The sequence below is a fragment of the Podarcis muralis genome, chromosome 9 (assembly GCF_964188315.1).
Source record: "Podarcis muralis chromosome 9, rPodMur119.hap1.1, whole genome shotgun sequence".
Lineage (NCBI taxonomy): Eukaryota > Metazoa > Chordata > Lepidosauria > Squamata > Lacertidae > Podarcis > Podarcis muralis.
This window is the reverse complement of record NC_135663.1, coordinates 23703115-23720916: the sequence shown is the minus strand read 5'-3', so window position 1 is coordinate 23720916 and position 17802 is coordinate 23703115. Positions and strand designations below refer to the sequence as shown.

The 17802-nt window shown below is 44.5% G+C and overlaps 1 protein-coding gene across 1 annotated transcript in view; it reads left to right on the top strand.

Moving 5' to 3' along the window:
* DKK2 (dickkopf Wnt signaling pathway inhibitor 2) overlaps positions 1-17802 on the top strand; it is a 58475-nt gene that overhangs the window by 32161 nt on the left and 8512 nt on the right. The window contains exon 2 of the mRNA XM_028744214.2: positions 17411-17561. Coding sequence (XP_028600047.2) covers positions 17411-17561 — 151 coding nt within the window. The remainder of the gene's footprint in view (positions 1-17410; positions 17562-17802) is intronic.

The window sequence follows — 17802 nt, the reverse complement described above, 5'->3', positions numbered from 1 at the left end:
CAAAGCTCTTCTTAAACTCTATGCGATATAACAGATAAGGATACTACTGTGCATTCCTCAATGAATGTGTAACCAACGAGCATTTTCAGTGTCTCTGTGTGCATAAAATAGGAGGCCAAAGTGAAAATATCTGAGAGGAATGTTCTTTACACCAGCTAGATTGTTGTAATGGGTCTCTAGATCTAAACAAAGAGATTCTGCATCAGGGAATGAGATATGGGATATGTCTTCACAGTACAGTGAAAAGAGTGACCAGAAACAATGACCAAACAGAGTGAAGGCAGCCCTGTTTAGGGAAGCTTTTAATGTTTAATAGACTATTGTATTTTAATATTTTGTTGGAAGCTGCCCAGAGTGGCTGGGGAAACCCAGCCAGATGGGCGGGGTATACATAATAAATTATTATTATTATTATTATTATTATTATTATTATTATTAGTCCTATTCTGCAGAGGACTGTCCTCTATTCAAAGGTGTCTTCTTTTTGAAAGGCTGCCTGTTCCAAATCTGATTTAAATATAAGGAACCATTAGAGGGAAGAGGAAGTTTGTCCCTAGACATCTACATTAGCAAATACAATTTTTCTACAATTTATCAGCCACCATTCTATGTCCACTGATCCTGCTCAGTTCTCACTGGTTTGTTATGGGTTCCCCCACTGTATCACGGATGTGGGGTGGGATAATTCTCTATCACTGCCAGGAATTGAACCTAAGACCTTCTGCATGCAAAGCAGATGTTCTACTACTGAGCTCTCTTCCTGTCCCATCCCTTTGGAGCATCTAGCTTGCAAGCTGGTTGATGTATGAAAGCAGTGAAAGGTGACACTTAGACAAATGAGGGACACCTGGCTTGCTAATAGTACATGCAAAACGGATCTAGGGGTCTTTGTGGACCACAAGCTTAACACAAGTCAACAGCTATTCTAGGCTGCATCAACAGTAAGTGTCCTGTATAGTGTCCAGATCTAGAGAAGTGATGTTGTTGTTGTTTAGTCACTTAGTCGTGTCTGACTCTTCGTGACCCCATGGACCAGAGCACGCCAGGCACTCCTGTCTTCCACTGCCTCCCGCAGTTTGGTCAGACTCATGCTGGTAGCTTCAAGAACACTGTCCAACCATCTCATCCTCTGTTGTCCCCTTCTCCTTGTGCCCTCCATCTTTCCCAACATCAGGGTCTTTTCCAGGGAGTCTTCTCTTCTCATGAGGTGGCCAAAGTATTGGAGCCTCAGCTTCACGATCTGAAGTGATAGTTCCATTCTATTCTGCCTTGGTCAGCCTACACCTTGAATACTGTGACCACAATTTAAGAAGGATATTGAAAAGCTGGAATGTGTGCAGAGGAGGGTGACCAAGATGATGAAGAGTCTGGAAACCAAGCCCTATGAGGAATGCTTGAAGGAGTTGGGTTTGTCTAACCTGGAAAAGATGAGACTGAGAGGAGAGTGATAGCCATTTTCAAATATCTAAAGGGCTGTCATGTGGAAGAAGGAGCAAGATGGAGGTTTTTAAGCAGAGGCTTTATTTATGTTTATTGTTTTTATTGATTAGATTTATATCTACCCTTCATCGCAAGATCTCAGGGTAGTTCATAACATAAAAATACAAGGTAAAGGCACAAATAAATAGTCAAAACAAAAACAATAACTCCTCTCTCCCACAAACACATCCCAAAGGCCGTAGATTGTTAATCAGCTAAAGGTTGGATGGACATCAGTCATGGATACTTTAGTTGAGATTCTTGCTTTGTAGGGGGTTGGAAGAGGGGTCCCTTCTAACTGTACAGTTATAATGCTTCTATGCTTCTAAACCTTTGTACCGTGTGTTGCCTTAGCCTGCGGTTGTGTTAAGAGCACTGAGTTTTGAGGACCTTCCCTGAATATCAAAGAGCAGGGACCTTCAGGTACTTTATCAATGAAGCGAATGTGGGTTCTGCCCGCCTGCCCCCAGAGCAATCAGTGTTTCACTCGCTTTGTTACACATACAAAGTGAGACGGATGTCTTACAATATAACAAATCATTACTAATGAATCGTGATATCTGACACTCAGTGCCGAAGAAGGATTTACAGACGTGCCTCTCAGCAGCAGCCGTTTCCTGTATTAGGAAGTCTGACTTTGTAGCAGGCCTTCCCGTTCATTCAACTATCCCAAGAGTGTGAAATTTGGAATTAGCAGAATTTGGAAGGAAGCTATCGGCTGCACTTGTGCCTTGGGCACTGAAAGTGAGAAGTCAATGTGTCTCTGGGGTTTGCGTTCCTTGACAATTTTCAGAACTGGCAAGAGAGTTCATAATCAGTTGCATCAACTTTTATGACCTTTTGCCCCTTTTGTAATGCAGAATTAATAGTCAGCAGAGGAAGGGTTGGAAGGAGACTGGAATTTGGTCACTGGCTTCTCTCCCCCATATGGTCAGGATTACATAAAAAATAATAATACAATGAATATCTTCAATTCGCTTCTTACTGAAATTGTTGAAAACCATGTGGGTTCCAGCGCAACACTTCTGCTGATCTCAGCCATTTAGTCCATAATAATTATCATTTTTATATTCAGTAGATTTTCAGACCATGGGAATATAGACATTTGCACAAAAAACCATGAATAATGTAGAGGAGGATGATGATTTAATTTATTACCTGCCTTTCACCCTGAGGTCCCAGGCAGGTTACGACATTAAAACACAACTTTACAACACAATATTAAAAACAGTTTAAAACAACTTACAGAAATAAGGTGGTTTCTAAAAAATATACATCTCAAGTGTCAAAAGCCAGGACAAAGAGGTGTATTAGATGTATGTTATAGTGTACACTATCACAGATGTACAGCCCAGTCCCTTTCTATTAACAGATAATTTTATTGAACATCTACTGTTGGTGTAGACACAGTGGTACCTCAGATTACATACGCTTCAGGTTACAGACTCTGCTAACCCAGAAATAGTACCTCAGGTTAAGAATTTTGATTCAGGATGAGAACAGAAATTGGGCAGCGGCGGCGCGGCAGAAGTGGGAGGCCCCATTAGCTAAAGTGGTGCTTCAGGTTCAGAACAGTTTCAGGTTAAGAACAGACCTCCGGAACGAATTCAATATTTAACCTGAGGTACCACTGTACTGCAATACAGTGTGGTCATTTATAGAATGTGCAATGCTGCATATAGTACGAAAAAGTACAATTTGTGTGAGCTGATGGTTCAGAGGAAAGGATATTAGGTTGGATCTTCTGAAAAGCTCCTCTAGAGTGTTGAGGAATCATCCAAAACAGATAGTTATGAGGGGCTTCAGGGCAAGGGGAAATTGATGAAAAATTCCTGCCTCTCCATACATGTCCACTCACAGGAGCCTCTGCAGGTGGCAGGATTCACAGTAAGCATTTTAAAATTGGTCTATTCAATGATAAGAGGAGTAGAAATGGGGAAGCCCTGGTTGCGGACTAAACAGGATATTTAAAAGGCCTAACAGCCTACTTTCCTCATGCTATACTACTGCTTGCTTTTGTGATGTTAAAACTCAGCTGGGGTCTCTCTCTTGCTGGAAAGTGTGTTTAGCCCTGCACTTTAGATCTAGGGATCCAGCCAAATCTTTTATTAATTACCTTACACAGGTGATCTATATACACTTTCCCTCACAAGAGATTGTTGTAAGAAATGGAGGGAGAAATATGGTTCACTCTACATTTAAAAGCGAGTGACCAAATTCACAGGTCCTGGGCTTGTATGTGGACCAGAAGCCAGCTGTCAATTACTTTCTGAATTCTACAGGGCATTTTTAGTTTAAGGAAATGCACATAAAATTCTAGGGTTTTTACCCAACTAAGTCCAGTCCAAGTAAACCAACCGAAACGAGTAAACCTAAGTAAGTCATTCATTTCAATGGGTCTGTTCTGAGTATTACTGGCATTGAATGCAACACATATATTTTACAGAAAAATGCATACAGTAAAATATCTTTTATGGGCAAACACACTGAAAAGCATACAAAAATACATATTTAAGGAAAGAATGCAAAAATTAGGGAAAGGCAAGTAAAATTCAAGGTGGTGCTGTGGGTTGTTGTTTTTTAACAATCTGAAAAAGAAGTAGATGGAATGGATTTATGGAGCTACATAAAACTGGCACAGAATGGAAAGAGGCTGATCTCGCCTTCTCTGATCTGTTGTTTCCTTGGGGATTCATAAAGCAGCACATTTGAATGAAATTGCATCACAATAACCTTTCCTTGATTTTGAAAAATGCGGCAGTTGAGTTCTTTCAGGCAGTGTTGTCTGAGGGGTGGTAAATAAGCACAAAAGGATGAATGGACAACTGGGCCACCCACCGGACAATAAGAGTGACCAGTGTGAAAACAAAAAAACAACAACGGATATTTATTCTACAAAGGAACAACCCTTGTTCTGATGTTGTGCCAAACCCAGAGGATTTTGTGCTTTTTTAAAGAAGAAATGACTGAACGTTGACTAGTTTCAAAGACATCCAAGAGGGAAGACGAGGTTCCCAAACGGAACTTTCAAGGAATATTGTTTTGAGGAAGTCAGATCAAAAGGCTATTGTAAAAGAGCAGAGGCTGAAGTGTACTGAAAAAAGAGCCATTGCAGTTGAGATCAGAATGCGACATCGGGCAGTATTTCCACATATTAATTCATTGAATGTATTTGAAACACCCTGGCGCCTAAGGACAGGCAGTAATGCTTAAAGCAACCCAGTAAAACTTTGCACTTAAAAACACTAATAAAAAAACAAACCAAGAAAATATCTAATAAAACCATGGCAATTGAAATGCAAAAATAATTATTATAATTAGCATTATTAACATAAAATTAAAATGACCTGCATTTAATTATTGCATTTATATCCCAGTGTGGGCTACCTTGGGCTAAGAAGGGCTGTAGCTCAACAGCAGAGAACATGTTCTGCAGACAGAATGTCCCCAGCCTCTGCAAGTGTGGCTTTGAAAAACTCATTTCTGAAACCCTAGATAAGCCACTTCTAGCCAGTAAAGAAACTGAGGCAGACAGACCAGTATTCCAACTTGTACAGACGTAAAATATATACTTATTGCTCCATTCACTTCTGTCTCTGGCCCCACCCAGCACTGGCCCCTAGTATGTCGTTCAGAAGGGAATGTGGCCCTTGGGGTGAAAAAGGTTTCCTACCCCTGGTCTAGTGTCCGACTCTCAGCCATGAAGCACAGTGAACAACCATGAGCCAGTCAAAATCTCCCAGCCAAGCAGGGCTGCAATAGGAATCAATGGGTAGAATTGCGTAGTATGCTGCACAGAGCGCCGATAAACATGTGTGTGTCAGTTTTGCTGCTCTTTAATTTCAGAGTTTCACTTATCTAGCTGTGATTTCTCCAAACTACGTTCTCATGTTCCCATTCCACCTTCATTACCTTGCCAAAAAGCTTCACCACCAGACTTGATTATGTGACAACAATCTCCCATGTGTACAACTAGCCTGGAATGCATTTTGTGAGTTCCTCTTGTTGAGAAGCAGGGACAAAGGCCGTTGTGGTTTCATTTAGATTTCTGTTTCTTCCATCTATCTATGCCTAGCTAAATAAAGGTGTCTGAGGAAAGATTTTGTAGTGTTGAAAAGTGAAATGCAGCACTGCAGACTACAGAGTGGAAGAGCATAAGCAGTGCCAGTATGGTGTAACATCAACATTGTGATCTTGCTATTCTTCATTTTGCTGTAGAAGATTGTTGAGCTTCACCTCTTCATTAAAAGGGTTTAGAAGGGGTAGGGGTTGAGTGTGGCCCACTAAGTCTTTCTAGCTGCCCCTCGGAAATCTCATACCCCTCAACCTCCATGATTTGAGCAGGACACCCCAGAATTACAGAAACCATCCAGGCTTCTGATTGGATCCCAAAATGTCCTAATTTTGGTCCGCTGCTCTGTCGCAAGCCAGCTGGTTTGCACCAGACTGCTGGACCAAACAATGCTCATTTTTGGTCTCACACTTTTGTGTGAATCAGCTGGCTCACACCAGAGCGTTGGACCAAAAGATGGTTGCTTTTTGGTCTTGTGTGCTCCCACAAGAGCTAAGGAACACAAAAAACTGAGCACCCCAATTTTGATCAGTGGGATGTTGGAGAGCATGAAATCTCCCCAGGCCACACCTTTCATTGGTGCTGGTTTGCACCCCAAGAGTTTTTGCCTGACTGGAATATGCCCTTTGATCATGCTGCTTGCTTGTCTGGATAGAGGATGGAGATGGGTGTGTGCAGGCATGTACAACACTAGCTACTGCACACACACAAAATCCACATTTGTTGCTCCACCTGATTTTGCCTCTGGTCCTGCCCACCACCACCATGCAACCCTGGGCCCAGTATACCTGAAGGAGCATCTCCACCCCATCTTTCTGCCTGGACACTGAGGTCCAGCACCGAGGGCCTTCTGGCAGTTCCCTCACTGTGAAAAGCTAAGCTACAGGGAACCAGGCAGAGGGCCTTCTCAGTAGTGGCGCCCACCTCGTGGAATGCCCTCCCATCAGATGTCAAAGAGATAAACAACTACCTGACATTTAGAAGACATCTGAAGGCAGCCCTGTTCAGAGAAGTTGTTAATGTGTGACATTTTAATGCATTTTTAATCTTTGTTGGAAGCCGCCCAGAGTGGCTGGGGAAACCCAGCCAGATAGGTGGGGTACAAATAATAAATTACTATTACTATTACTGGGAGGTTGTCTAGAGAGAAATCTGGGCGCCAGGCTGAAAAAGATTTCACATTATAAAAACTTTGAGTTGTCCGAGGACTTTTAGGCCATCTTGTCCAAGAGTCCAGCAGAGGGTGGCCCATGGGGGGAAATGGGGCACTGCCCTACTGACTTCAGCCTGCCCTCGGCCAGTCCCTACTTTCCTGCCTTCTTACAATCAGTCAAGGTGTGTGTGTGGGGGGGGGGGAGGTGGCCATGCATAGCAGCTTCCTTCCCTAAGTCTCAGTGTTGCTCCTTGTAGAAGTCAGCAGGGAGGATGGTGGAGAAAACTGAATTGGTGTTGCCCTCCCTGCCCTCCACCCCACCAGTCTCCATGGGCACCAGCCGCCACTGCAGCAGTCTGCTCATTGCAGGAAATCCAGAACTAAAGCATCTCCAGCAGACTGTGGTCTTGCCTCTGCTTGAGAGCCTTGTGCAACAGCGAGCCCATAGCCCCTTTAGGTAATAGGTTCCACCATAGGTTCCACCCTCTCTTATTGTCAAGCCATTTCTCCAAACATTCAGCTGAAACCTACCCTTGTGTAACTTTAAGCCCATTACATATTATCATAAGAAGAGTCTGCTGGATGAGGCCAGGGGCCCATCTTGTCCAGCATTCTGTACTCATAGTGGCCACCCAGGGCAGATCTATACACAGGGGGTGGGGAGGACGGGGACTATAAATATGCCATAAATTAAATCTTTATAACAAAAGAAAAAAACCCTATGTAAAATCGCATAGGAAAATTTTGTGCTCTACAGCACCATCTGGTGCCGCAGGTTTATAAAGCATTTAAAACACTGTTTTTTTACTAATGTAGCTGAGTCCCCAGATACCTATGAGAAGCCTGTAAGCAGAACCTGAGCTCAACAGCAAACATTGAGTATTGCCTTCTGGGGGTAAATGAGGACAGGTCTTTGTGCTATCACATCCTTTCTCTAGTTTCTCCTTTCCAGACTAAGGACACCCTGTTCCTTTAAAAAACAAAACAAAACATTTTTCCTCATAGGATTTGTTTTCAATTCTGCTATCCTCATCACCATCTTCAGGATCCATTCCATGTTGCTATATCCTTTTTAAAGTGAGGCACTCAGAACTGGACAAAGTAGCCAAATAACAAATTATGTCAAACATAGAATTGTAGAGTTGGAAGGGACTGCGAGGGCCACCTAGTCTAATGCTCTGCAATGCAGGAATCTCATGCTCTACCAACAGAGCTGTCCCAGCTTTCATTATAAGGGCAGCTAGATGGGGGTACTCAGGGCTTGAGCCCCATTGAGAGCATCTTGCCTAAGTACAGTGGTACCTCGGGTTAAGTACTTAATTCGTTCCAGAGGTCCGTTCTTAACCTGAAACTGTTCTTAACCTGAAGCACCACTTTAGCTAATGGGGGCTCCTGCTGCTGCCGCACTGCCGGAGCACGATTTCTGTTCTCATCCTGAAGCAAAGTTCTTAACCTGAGACACTATTTCTGGGTTAGTGGAGTCCGTAACCTGAAGCATATGTAACCCAAGGTACCACTGTATTCTGCAAAACCAGGAACTGATGCTGACTTGATGGCTTGACCTGATATTTGAGGGGAGTTCTACTGTTCCGTAGGGACACGGGTGGCGCTGTGTGTTAAACCACAGAGCCTAGGACTTGCCGATCAGAAGGTCAGCGGTTCGAATCTCCACGATGGGGTGAGCTCCCGTTGCTCGGTCCCAGCTCTTGCCAACCTAGCAGTTCGAAAGCACGTCAAAGTGCAAGTAGATAAATAGGTACTACTCCGGCGGGAAGGTAAACGGCGTTTCCGTGCGCTGCTCTGGTTCGCCAGAAGCGGCTTAGTCATGCCATCCACATGACCCGGAAGCTGTACGCTGGCTCCCTCGGCCAATAAAGCGAGATGAGCGCCGCAACCCCAGAGTCGGTCACGACTGGACCTAATGGTCAGGGGTCCCTTTACCTTACTACTGTTCCATGACTATTAGTCCTCATTTTGTATACTTCTCCAACGCTAGTCACTGGGGAACAACATCAGGGCTACTGACTTTGAGGCCTGCCTATGGGATCCCCAGAGGCATCTGGCTGACACTGTGGGAAACAGAATGCTGAACTAGGTAGGCCTTTGGTTTGATCCAGCAGAGCTGTCCTTTCATTCTTATGTTCTCCCAAAGCGGCATGCTGACTGTTCAAAATGCCAGATCTAACTCAAGGCCAGATGATAAATAACCACTCAGAGATTAAACTAAAAAGCTAACTAGCAGATGGGGGATGGGTGGGAGAGGGGAAAAGCAGAGATGAAAGACCAGTAAGATTATTAAAAGAAACAAAACCTGGATGGGGAACAAAGTGCACAGACAAGCTTCATCTTTCAGTGACTCTTTGGTGAAGCACTCAGACATGACATAAAATTAAGTGATAAAGTCTTCTTGTCACAGTGGGTATTAACAGAGCATTATGTGACTGTCGGTGACAATGATGGTGGTGGTAGTTGATGCTTCTAACAACATGCGCTGTACAGACATACTCTGAAAACGCATCCCCAAAATTGTGATCAGCTCTGCAGAATCTAAGGGACACATAATTTCGCTCCTGATTGCTTTTTCTCTTGTTTTTCTCCTGGCCATGAATTATCTCCTGGGAGGATTTATTTAGGCAACCCACTGCAAGAGGAGGACTTCTCTTGATTGTCGTCCTGATTGTCCTCTGGAATTAAGTCATAGTACTAGACATGGGCATTCAAGTAATTATCACGTACCACTAATAAGAGTTAGACAAACCACAGTGGTTTCCAGTCAGTTCTTTTGTGGCTCAGTAACTATGTTATTTCCCTGTACGAAAACCAGGAAATAGCTGTGTTTTATCAGAAGCAATGTGGTCTTGTGAGAGGAATAAATGTCCACCACAGGCAAAACTGAGATCATCAGACTCATTTTCACTTGGTACTTTGTCAACATGTCACCTCCAGTCTCCAGAAACCATTAAGCACATTCCCTACTTTTTCCTATAATAAGAGGCAAATTCATTATTATTTTATATTCCTTTAAGAAAACTGATTAATAAGCTGCCAGATCTTCCAAGTGTCCCTATTTTCCAGGGACGTCCCTGATTTAGAGAAACCATCCCAGTTTCTGATTTGATCCCGGAATGTCCCACTTTTCCTTAGGATATCCCTATTTTCATTGGAGAAATGGTGAAGAGTATGGAGTTATCTGACCCCTGAGCCGTCTGAAGGCAATCCTGTACAGTAGTACCTCGGGTTACAGACTCTTCAGGTTACAGACTCTGCTAACCCAGAAATAGTACCTCGGGTTAAGAACTTTGCTTCAGGATAAGAACAGAAATTGTGCAGCGGCGGCAGCGGGAGGCCCCATTAGCTAAAGTGGTACCTCAGGCTAAGAACAGTTTCAGGTTAAGAACAGACCTCCAGAACGAATCTGTGTCCTCTTTCTTCTTATTGTTTTTGGTGACACATTTCCTCTTTTTTGGCGATGTGTACATGGCTGTCTTGGGATAAGAGTGCAGTCCCATACAGTGGTGCCTCGCAAGACGAATTAATCCGTTCCGCGAGTCTCTTCGTCTTGCGGTTTTTTCGTCTTGCGAAGCACGGCTATTAGCGGCTTAGCGGCTATTAGCAGCTTAGCGGCTTAGCTGCTATTAGCTGCTTAGCGGCTTAGCAGCTTAGCGGCTATTAACGGCTTAGCGGCTTTAAGAAAAAGGAAACAAACTCGCAAGAACTCGCAAGACGTTTCGTCTTGCGAAGCAAGCCCATAGGGAAATTCGTCTTGTGGAACGACTCAAAAAACGGAAAACCCTTTCGTCTAGCGAGTTTTTCGTCTTGCGAGGCATTCGTCTTGCAGGGCACCACTGTACCGTGGTATCTCGGAAGTCAAACGGAATCTGTTCCAGAAGTCTGTTTGACTTCCAAAATGTTCAGAAACCAAGGTGCCACTTCTGATTGGCTGCAGGAAGCTCCTACAACCAATCGGAAGCCGCGGAAGCCGTGGTGGACGTTCGGGTTCCAGAGAACATTCGCAAATCAGAACACTCACTTCTGGGTTTGCAGCATTCGGGAACCAAAAAGTTCGACTCACAAGGCATTTGGGATCCAAGGTACGACTGTATGTCTACTCTGAAATAAATAGCATTGAATTCATTGGGACTTGTTGTTGTTTAGTCATTTAGTTGTGTCCGACTCTTCGTGACCCCATGGACCAGAGCACGCCAGGCACTCCTGTCTTCTCATTGGGACTTACTCCATGAGTATAGGATGGTGACCTAAGTGGGGATCAGAGGCGGATTTAGGGCAGTGTGACCAGTTCTGCTGCACTGGGCATTGCAACTATGATGTAGTAGATTGAGCAGAACAGAATGTAAGAGGCAGGGGGCGTCAAATTTTGGCCTCACACAGGGCGCCGCTGAAATTTGAAAGACCAAAGTCTGCCCCTATGGGGATAACTTGTAATCTAATCCATGAGGAAGCCTTTACACAGCTCACATGATTCTGACTTTTTGGCTGGGTTATGGTGAATGGGTGGGTGGGGAGCTCTGTGACTTCACCCTGAATTCACTGTTCTTGCAAATATGCTTTCTTTCACTGCAAGCTCTTTATAATTGAAGTATGTTGCAAACACTCCTTGTGTTCTAGCAAGGGAGACAAGACTCCAACATCTGATTGTTTTAAAATACAGATACGAAGTGAAAGCTTTCCAGGGAGTCTCTGGGGAGTTTTTCTCTCATTCTGTGCCATGGCATGTACTTTTTGGATCATTCCTCAAGGAATATTGTGTGCCAGCCAAGTCATGAAGAGACCTAGACATGAAATGAAGAAGGGGCCTCTAGCAATAGCATCTTAAGTTGTGCTTGCAATATCAAGGGCTTTGAATGAACCATAAGGATACCCCAGGGAAATTATAAAGTCATAAGGCAAAGCCAGAAGTCCTGGATGCAAGCAGCAGCCAGTCTGTGGTAAAATGAACCAATCTATTTTCCATTTCCAAATACTAGCAATAACAACAGTTGGATTTGTTGGAAAAGATCTCCATGAAGCTCAAAAGCTTATGTGTTCCCACTAGCAGAACTTGTAACCCACCAGTCTAAGAGAGTTGATTTCCTAACACATCTCCCTCACAAATATTTATCTTTCCACTTGGTGTCTTTATCATTCCATAGATATTTTCAGGTTTATCTCAAGTGACCTGAATGGGAAAGGTCTGCCACAGGGGATAATCTTGCCATGTCAAGAACAGGCATGCCATCTTTCTGATCTTTCTAATTCTGACTGCACAGCAGTGGTGGGAAACCTCTTTCTGCTCAAAGGCCACGTATCCTTCTGGGTAACCTTCTGAGGTCCACATGACAGTGGTGGACAAGGGGAAAAATGGGTGGAGAAATAAACATGAATTTTACCCTAGGCAAAAACATTCAAGGAAGGTGCAACACAGGACCAGGAAAGCAGTGTAGCATGGCCCTTCTTATGGTCTTATCTGGTTGCATGGCACACCGCTCAACTGCCCTAGGAAAACCATGACATCCTCTCTTTTTCACGTGAGAGCATGGCAGCCATTTTGGGCACCACAAACTTGCTCCGAAAAAGTGCTTTTTGGGGGGGCACAATCTTTTATTATTATTATTTGGTTATACAAAATTAAAATTATAATAATACCACAACAGGGACGCGGGTGGCGCTGTGGCTTAAACCACAGAGCCTAGGACTTGCCAATCAGAAGGTCGGCGGTTCGAATCCCCGTAACGGGGTGAGCTCCCGTTGCTCGGTCCCTGCTCCTGCCAACCTAGCAGTTCGAAGGCACGTCAAAGTGCAAGGAGATAAATAGGTACCACTCCGGCGGGAAGGTAAACGGCGTTTCCGTGTGCTGCTCTGGTTCGCCAGAAGCGGCTTACTCATGCTGGCCACATGACCCGGAAGCTGTACGCCGGCTCCCTTGGCCAATAAAGCAAGATGAGCGCCGCAACCCCAGAGTCGGCCACGGCTGGACCTAATGGTCAGGGGTCCCTTTACCTTTAATACCACAACACATCCACAATTAAAAGATCCCTCTGAATCTCTGGAGTTCCCACCTTCCCCTCCATGGTTTCTGTTGTTAAACCTTTTCTTCTGCATCTTTTTTCAATAACCCATACTGCAATACTGCTAGTGTTTTCAACTGCTTACAGCGGTCTCCAAGATAAATTATATTTCCCCCCCCCCTCATTTCTTATTAAAGTTTTGGTCTTCCTTATTCCTGAGCTTTCCGGTCTCTTTTGCCATTTTGGCATAGTCCAACAATTTAATTTGCCATTCTTCTCTGGTAGGGACTTTATCTTCTTTCCATCTCTGGGGCAGGCGCAGAGGAAGGGGGGTGTGGTGGGTGTTGTCCACCCCATGTGTCACCACAGCGGGGGGTGACAAAATGCCGGGCGGCACTCACCTTGGGGCCTGCAGTGCGCCCGAGACACGCGTTTCTTTTGGGGGGTGCTGCCCAAATGGTCCGCCCGCTGCCCAGCTGTAGGGCAGCTGAGTGGGAGGAGGCAGGCAGACTCCTAGGAGGCCCCACGCTGCACCCTGCCCCTATGGGCTGCTCACCCCACCCTCGCCCCACCCCAGGCGCCCAAGCAGCTTCCTCCATGGCTGCTCAGGCCCCCCCAATCTCACCTGTTGATGGATCTCAATCAAAATTGCTACCTGCTACTTAGTCTGTGTAGTCCAGGATGATGACTCAGGAACATAACTTGCTGAACTGTAACTTGATTTGTATTTGCTTTTATTATATACAGAGTATAGCACAGATTTGTAGAAGTTACTATATACACAGACTCGATACAAACTCTACACGCCAACCTCTGAACTCCAAAACCAAACTACTGTGTCATGCTGCTTATAAGGGCAAACTTTTAGCCAATCATCACCTGTTGCTAGGCTTCCCTGTCTCCAAGCAGACTTTCTCACGTACCCTTGCTTAACTTGGCTTCTTGCCAACTCACTAATTGTCCTCTTCAAAGCTGCAGTTTCTCACAAACCTGCTCAGGCCCCCCCCCCCCCAATCTCACCCAGGTCATGTGGCTCACATGAGAGCACAGTCCCGGAAGACAGTGCCCTGGTTTGTCACCTCGTTGACACCTGTGTTGAAAGGTATGGCATGGGTGTCTTGTTTGTGTGGAGTCCCTACACAGGAGCAGGTTGGCATTTCTCAGCAGACAAGCACACTCCACTGGCAGAAAGAAGTTTCTGTATTGGGGACAGGGCTCAAAGTGCTGTCTTGCTCCATAGTCACCGTGGAACTGCCCTACATGTGAGTAATAGAGTTTAAAGAGCACAACAAAAACCAAAACAACAGGATGGTGCTAAATATTCGATAGAATTAAGTTTATATAGTCACAGAGAGCCCTTTCCCAATATTGCCACACAATTTGCAGTGTGATCCTAAGAGAAGAAAATCTTCTCGAATTCAGTGGGGTTTTCTCCTCGGTACATTTCCAGCCATAAAGTTAGTTATGTGAACCCATCAGACAATAACAGGGCAGTGCTTGCTCATTTATGGTTATTGAGGGATGGACAGACAGACAGACTTTTTCACAATTTATAGCTTTTGATGGCTGAGCTCTTGTATATGGACTGGTTCCTTTTGCTGCATGAGAATATCAAGATGCTTCATGAGAAATTAATATATTCCCAGTAGTTTGAGACACCACCAAAGAACAGCTGGTTCTCTTAAATCCAGCATCTCCAGGCAGATTGTTGGAATATAGATCAAACTCCACCCTTTTAAGAGGGGGGGGGGGGTCATAAAGTGACACAAACCAATGAAATCTGTAATGTAAATTTAAGGCCCCCCCCCCCGATATTTTTCTTTCATCCATACACACATTTTTAAAAAATCTATCCATCTAGTCTTTTCAGCTTCTTGAGTTAATGACAAGACCTTGCCAACAACCCAAGAAGCTACAGTAATTAGATTATTTTTTATAAACACTCTATTTTTAATATATATATTTTTAAAAATGAATCTTCTGGGTGTCTCTTACACTCTCCTCATAGTGTTTCCTGCTCGCTTCAAATTAAGAAGCACCCTGCTGGGATTCTCATAAGCCCACTGGTTCTCATTGCCAAATTTTCTAGATCAAAGACACTGTAATAAATTCAGATAAGTGTTTCAACTTTATAATGTTTTGCCAAAATGGGGCTCGTTGGTAGAGGAGGAGATTTATGTGAGAACATTAGGAGGCATTTCCATGTACAGAAACTGAAGAGGGTAAAACGCTGGAACTTAACTGATTAATAACATTTTCTATGCAACGTTAATAGCTTTTAAGTACTCATCTATGAATACAAAGCTTTTGTGGTTTGTCTTTTGTTTCTAAATGTAGATCAGGGCCAGCTAGGATCAACCATGTCAAATACACAAAAGAGAAATCTGATTACTTACGGTCTTTTAAATGATAGGCATACTGTATAATGGGAGCTCTGTTAATTTATCCAGATATTAAAGATTTGTGGAAAAACTGTAAGTTGGCTTCTTGCTATCTTCCTGCTGGCAAATAAATAGTAAATTTCATAGTCAATGTGTGTGGATATTGCCATAAAATAGTTTAGTCACCAGTTGCTCTGTATTGCTTTATCTGAATACTCAGGTATTGTTATCTTAGTCCTCTGTCTGAAAACGATGATGAATAGATGAGGCTAAATGATCTGAAGCTGAATCAAGACACACATGAAGCTGATGGGAAATTCTAAAGCCTGTGAATGTATTGTTGTAATGTTTGCACAGGGTGGGGCGCTCAGGGGCGGAGGAAGGGGTTGCGGTGGGGGCGGTCCACCCCGGGTGTCACCTCTGAGGGGGATGACAAAATGGCGGGTGGCACTCATCGTAGGGCCTGCAGCACGCCTGAGCCACACGTCTGTCCTGGGAGTGATGTGTGGCATGGGTGCCCGCAGACTCCGCACTGCCCCAAACGGTCCACCTGCTACCTCCCTCCCAGCTGTAGGGCGGCTGAGTGGGAGGAGGTAGGCAGACTCCTCAGAGGCCCCATGGAGTGTCCTGCCCCAGCTTGCCCCACCCCACGGGTGGCTGGCCCCGCCCCTGGATGCTCACTGCCCCAGGCGCCCGATCGGCTTGCTCCACCGCTGGGGTTGCTCCCTCTGTCATAGGAGGTTCAAATCCTGAGGTTCTCCTGGATCCTACTTTGCTCCTGGGAAGCTAGGCAGCATAAGTGGCCAGGAGTCTTTGGGATAAAATTATTGCTGGAAGCCAAATGCTCTACAAGCTGAACAAAGACTGAAAATTCACACACACTTTCCTTGGAGTAGGGACGCGGGTGGCGCTGTGGGTAAAAGCCTCAGTGCCTAGGGCTTGCCGATCGAAAGGTTGGCGACTCGAATCCCCGCGGCAGGGTGCGCTCCCGTTGTTCGGTCCCAGCGCCTGCCAACCTAGCAGTTCGAAAGCACTCCCGGGTGCAAGTAGATAAATAGGTACCGCTTACTAGCGGGAAGGTAAACGGCGTTTCCATGTGCGGCTCTGGCTCGCCAGAGCAGCGATGTCACGCTGGCCACGTGACCCGGAAGTGTCTCCGGACAGCGCTGGCCCCCGGCCTCTTGAGTGAGATGGGCGCACAACCCTAGAGTCTGTCAAGACTGGCCTGTACGGGCAGGGGTACCTTTACCTTTACCTTCCTTGGAGTAATCCTGGTTGAATACATTAGGACTTGCTTCTGAGGACTACATACAGTATAAGGCTTCATGGTTGCTAGGAAAGTGTGGCATATCATTCTAATGTCCCTTGTCACCACAACTTAGTTTCAGTGGGACGTGTACAATTAACTTTCTTTTTTCCTGCCTTTAGGGCCAATGTAGTGGGAATCACCTTGATCCTGCTGTGTATTGCACGTGCATCCCATGCCTTCATGCATACAAAGAAATCTGTTCAAATGTACTGTACATAGGGGTAATGTTTTATCTTTAAAGTATAAGCAATATGAAATGACCAATACAACTTACATTTGCAACACCTGTCCATGTATGTAACCTGGAATGATTTTCTTCCTTATATGTCTTATTCTCTGAAATCCACTTGACACTCTCTGTTTACCCTCCATGTACAAATTATCAAAGCAAGCCATGAGATTTGAGTTTGAATCAAATAGTTAGAAACGTGTGAAATTTGCACCATTTATTCCATTTGAAGAGCATGGTGTGTGTGTGTGTGTGTGTGTGTGTGTGTGTGTGTGTGTGTGTTTAAGGATAGGACTCTGAATTCCCTGTTGTCATGTTCTGGTTTATATGGATTTATTAACTGGTGACTAATTCTGAGAGCAAATGAGTCTTGCCACTTGACAAGATGCTTTCATCCCAAGTTGTCTGCCTTCCATTGGTTGGAGAAACACAAAGGGACACCAAAAATCTTTGTGGGTACATATTTTCAGTAAAACAGCAATCCATCTGGCCCTGAATGGCTTTCGGATCCAATGCAACTTCCATATCTCTGATATTCTTTTAATACATGGGATACTTTTGGACTGCAAGTTTTTGTGCCATCAGTTATGACCAATAAAGATTACAGGGTCATAAATTGAGGACTTGGAGTGTCATTAAACTTTTACAGTTTGAATGCCATTCAAGTTTAACATCTGGAATTACCCTGGGTTGTACTCTAACTTGTTTCTTCATTTGTTCCATTTTATATTTGGCAAGGTATTCTTAATGAATCACTGCATTCTTTTCTTCCTACCACCCAGGCTTACCCTTGCACCAATGACAAGGAGTGTGAAGTTGGGAAATACTGCCACAGTCCCCATCAAGCGACGTCTGCCTGCATGATTTGTAGGAGGAAAAAGAAGCGTTGTCACAGAGATGGCATGTGCTGCCCTGGGAACCGCTGCAACAATGGTATCTACTATATGTACCACTTTGATGCCCTTTTAACAACATGAATGGCTCAATGTATTAACTGTCAGTTGACGCTCAGCCCACATACTCTAGAACTGCACAGTCAATAAGTAGGGAAGTCTAGAACCACAAAAACGGATGTCTACAGGATCGATCGGGCAGTCAGTGTTGATTATGGCAAACAGCCAGCATATTAAACCAGAATTTCTGCATAACTCTCTACATAAACAATAAAAAATGA